A 4,904-nucleotide genomic window follows, 5' to 3' on the forward strand; every position below is an offset into this window, starting at 1 on the left:
TATGAATGTAAAGAATGTGGAAAAGCCTTTAGTAGTTCCTCACATCTCACTCAGCATACAAGAACTCACAGTGGAGAGAGGCCTTATGAATGTAAGGAATGTGGGAAAACCTTTAGTCGTTCCTCACATCTCATTTCACATATAAGAACTCACAGTGGAGAGAAGGGTTATGAATGTAAGGAATGTGGGAAGGCTTTTAGTCATGCCTCAGCCCTCACTACACATATAAGAATTCACAGTGGGGAGAAACCGTATATTTGTAAAGAATGTGGGAAAGCCTTTAGTGATTCCTCACATCTCACTACACATAGAAGAACTCACAGTGGTGAGAAACCTTATAAATGTAAGGAATGTGGAAAAGCCTTTAGTCAGACCTCTTCCCTCAATTTACATAAAAGAACTCATAGTGGAGTGAAGCCTTATGAATGTAAGGAATGTGGGAAAGCCTTTAGTCGTTCTTCATACCTCACTGAACACATAAGAACTCACAGTGGAGAGAAACCTTATAAATGTAAGGAATGTGGGAAGTCATTTAGTTGTGCCACATCCCGCATTGCACATTTAAGAACTCACAGTGGAGAGAAGCCTTACGAATGTAAGGAATGTGGGAAAGCCTTTAGTCAATCCTCGCACCTCACTACACATATAAGAACTCACAGTGGCGAGAGATCGTATGAATGTAAGGAATGTGGGAAAGCCTTTTGTGATTCGTCAGGTCTCAATCAGCATGTAAGAACTCACAGTGGGGAGAAGCCTTATGAATGTAAACAATGTGGGAAAGCTTTTAGTCATGCCTCAGCCCTTACTACACATATAAGAACTCACAGTGGAGAGAGGCCTTATGAATGTAAGGAATGTGGGAAGGCCTTTATTTGTTCCTCAAATCTCACCACACATATAAGAACTCATAGTGGAGAGAAGCCTTATAAATGTAAAGAATGTGGGAAAGTTTTTAGTGAATCCTCAAACCTTACTACACATATAAGAACTCACACTGGAGAGAGACCTTATGAATGTAAGAAATGTGGTAAAGCCTTTAAGGTTTTTTCACACCTCACTTCACATATAAAAACTCACAGTGGAGAGAGGCCATATTAATGTAATGAATGTGAGAAAGCATTTAGTCAGTTTTCAGTCCTTATTGAACATCATTAACCTTGTTCTGGTTGGGAGGGACCTTATGAATGTAACCAGTGTGGGAATGCGTTTGCTCATATCTCTTACCTCAAAAACACAAAATTCATAGAGGAGAGAACACATAAATATCAGAAATGTAATAAAGGTTTTAGTTTTTGCTTTTCTCTCTGTAAACATACAGTGAGGAGTAATCATGAATGTCAGGAATGTGGGAAAGTCTTCGGATCTTATTCTTTGGAACACCTTTGATTTGGTATACTGGAGATAAACACGATACGTCTAAGTATTGTTGAATAACTTTCATGTGCTTTCTTTTTGCAAATCTGAAAGATGTGGCATATTAACCATGTAAGTGTAAGGAATATAGAAAAATTTACACATTTGGAAAACCCATTTGATCACATGAGAAGTTGGACTGGAGAGACATCATGTAAATGCAAGGTATTTTGGATCATATATATATATATATTGTAATCTTAGACAACGTGGGAGATATTACGTTGTGTATTGATTCTATGAATATAAAAGATGATGGACGCCTTTAGTGTCCACCCTTAGGATGCCTGTGAGACCGTACACACTGGAGAGAATCTGTGACTATTAACTATTTTGAGAAAGGCTTTAATCACATTGGAAATTCTGTTCTGTTCTTCATGGTTTTTGAGTTGGAATGGACTCAATTGCATTGGATTTGGCTTTTTTGGTCCAGAGTATAAAGCACCATGTTTTCATTGTAGAAGATTGTTTTTAACTGAAAAGTGTACGGAAAAATAAAAGTCATTTAGACTGTGACCATGCTTGGTTTGTTGGGTGTTTACTTTAAGCCTTTCTTGTATGGAAAATAATGTTTTAACAGAATCAGGATTGTACTGTATGTTTAGTTTTGTAGTAGACATGTTTTGCATTGCATCTCATTCTACTTGACTGCAATCATGATTGTGGATTTCCTGAAGAAGAAACTACACAGAAAGTTTTAACTCAATATCATTCTACAAAAGTGCTTTTCTCTCAAGTGGCATTATGACAAGCAGGGTTTGCATGGATGGTTGGTTCATTTTGGGGCCACAGCAATTTTATGGCAACACAGTGACCCAATCTCATGTAGCTGCAGTGGAACTTCTGCACAGGCTCAAAGCCTGTGCTGAGTGATACAGTCCTGTTGTTGTTCTTAGGTGCCAATCGAATTGGTTCTGACTCATAGCAACCCTGTGTACAACAGAAAATACTGCCTGGTCCTGTGGCATCCTCACAATCGTTATGCTTGAGACCATTGTTGCAGCCACTGTGTCAGTCCATCTCGTTGAGGATCTTCTTCTTTGCTGACCCTCTACCAAACATGGTGTCTTTCTCCAGGTACTGATCCCTCCTAATAACATGTCCAAAGTATGTCACAGATAATCTCGGAGCCCATTAAGGAGCCCTGGTCACACTACAGTTATGTGCTTGGCTGGAAACTGAAAGGTTGGCAGTTCGAACCCACCCAGTGGCTCCAGTGAAGAAAGACCTAGCAATGTTGCTGTAAAGATTACAGCCAAGAAAACCCTATGGGGTAGTTCTCCTCTGTCACATTGGGTCGCTATGTGTCAAAAATCTGCTCAAAGGCACAGGACAACAATCGGGATCCCATTTGTCTAATATAAGTTAGTCTGTGAGTGAATGAATTAATATAGATACAAATTTACCACAAAGAAAAGCTCTACTCAACCCTGTTCTCCAGTCATCCCCACCTCAGCTCACTTCCAGATCCCTGAAAATACCCCGGAGCTTTAAATTACAGGAGTCTGTAAGAAGACAGTGTAGACATATTTATGTCAGTAGCAGAAGACAGAGGAGTTTATGAGCAAGATGAGTTTTGACAAATGAATTTTCTCATTGTTTTAATTTCACTTTTAAAAAAACCTGTAGTTCCAGTAAAATGAGCACCCATAGCTCTAGACCCTTATTCACCAATTGTTAAGATTTTACTGTATTTGTCAACATATAAATGTGATTGTAATAAAACATTGAATAATTAATTTTAGACAGTTGACTTTATCCTTTAATCTGTAGTGTGAACTTTCTAAGAGTAAGGATAATCTATCAAGAACAACTTCATTATCACACACAAGAAAATTTCTTCACTTCTATTACAGTTGGGTATTTTGAAGCTAGGATCTTCAAACAAGATTTGTATGTTGCCTTTCTACTTTCAGATCTCTAGTCTGATTTACATAATACATTTGTTTCCAGTTTTTTTAATTTTTAATAATATTGACTCCGAACTGTCTGGTAAAATATTCAGCAATTCTGATGTTTGTTTTCTCATAATTTTGTTTAGTTTGTCTACTATATTTCTTGTGGTGTGGACGTTGACTTTAAAGAAGTTCTTATTCACATGTAATGTAAAGATGTAATTCTAAAATTCTCAGTATCTATATTAGGAAATTAAAATGTAAAATTGCATTTATGATATGCTATTAAATCCAATATAAAAACTTTTAGTGGAATTAATGTATATAAAGTTATTAATGAGACATTTTGCTTTTGTTTCTTTTTGTCCTGAGATTTTCAGAATCTAGAAATAGCACATTTCAAGGTGGATGCAAAATTTCATTTGAAATTCTTAATCAGTATTTAGATTTCATAAAACTTCTTGTTTAAAAACTAGATTTACAAACCATGCTTACTCCAATCATATATTTCCAGTAATTGAATCAGGTTTATTGCTAAATTAAAATTAAGGATTTCATTTCTTAGTTGCAGTAGCCACAGTTCATGTTCTCTATCACCACATCGTGCTAATAGTTACTGTGCTGGACAGTGCAGGTCTAGAGGATCAAAAATTTCATTGGCAATGTTGTGTACTTAATGTTGTATCCCATTAGGAGTCATAAATACTAAGTATTTGGTAAAGGTGGTGGCTGCTGATATCTCTTGTAAAGTCACATTTTTCTTTGGAGTAATGTAAGGATATTTTGACAACAGGGAATAATCTGTTCCCCAGCAGTGTTTCACCCAGTGATTTTATCCCTTGTTGATCTTTCCCTGAATCATTTTTTACTTTACGTTGGAGTAGTTACAAAATGATGGTTTTTTCTCTCATTCCTTCTCCATTCTGTAACAGGCAGTCTTCTAAGAACAAGAGCTCTGCCCTGCCCTCCTTGCCTCTGTGTTGTTAGGTGTGTTTGAGTTGGTTCTGACTCATAATAACCCTGTATATAACAGAATGAAACACTACCCGGTCCTGTGCAATTCTCACAATTGTGCTTGAGCCCTTTGTTGCAGCCACTGTCAGTCCATATTGTTGAGGGTCTTCCTCCTCTTCACTGACCCTCTACTTTACCAAGTACGTTGTTGATTCTTCAGGGACTGATCTCTCCTGATAACATGTCCAAAGTATGTCCTTGCTTCTGAGGAGCATTGTGGCTGTACTTCTTCCAAGACAGATTTGTTCTTTTGGCAGTCCATGGTATATTCAGTATTCTTTGCCAACACCATAATTCAAAGATGTTAATTCTTCTGTCTTCCTTATTCATTGTCCAGCTTTTGCATGCATATGAGTTGATTGAAAACGCTATGGCTTTGGTCAGGCCCACCTTAGTCTTCAAGGTGACATCTTTGCCTATTTACCACTTTGAAGAGGTCTTTTGCAGCAGATTTGCCCAATGCAATGCGTCTTTTGATTTCTTGACTGCTGCTTCTGTGGGTGTTGATTGTACATCCAAGTAAAATGAAATCCTTGACAACTTCAATCTTTTTTCCGTTAATCATGGTATTGCTTATTGGTC

General features: G+C 37.3%; 1 protein-coding gene across 1 annotated transcript in view; it reads left to right on the forward strand.

The window, feature by feature from the left end:
• LOC111821186 (zinc finger protein 699-like) overlaps positions 1–2,112 on the forward strand; it is a 4,956-nt gene extending 2,844 nt beyond the window's left edge. Inside the window, exon 2 of the mRNA XM_023734517.1 lies at positions 14–2,112. Within this exon, the coding sequence (XP_023590285.1) occupies positions 14–1,098 (1,085 nt within the window). The 3' untranslated portion in view covers positions 1,099–2,112. The remainder of the gene's footprint in view (positions 1–13) is intronic.
• The last annotated feature ends 2,792 nt before the right edge of the window (positions 2,113–4,904 follow it).

Source organism: Trichechus manatus, unplaced genomic scaffold (genome assembly GCF_000243295.1).
Source record: "Trichechus manatus latirostris isolate Lorelei unplaced genomic scaffold, TriManLat1.0 scaffold00069, whole genome shotgun sequence".
NCBI classification, from domain to species: Eukaryota; Metazoa; Chordata; class Mammalia; order Sirenia; family Trichechidae; genus Trichechus; species Trichechus manatus.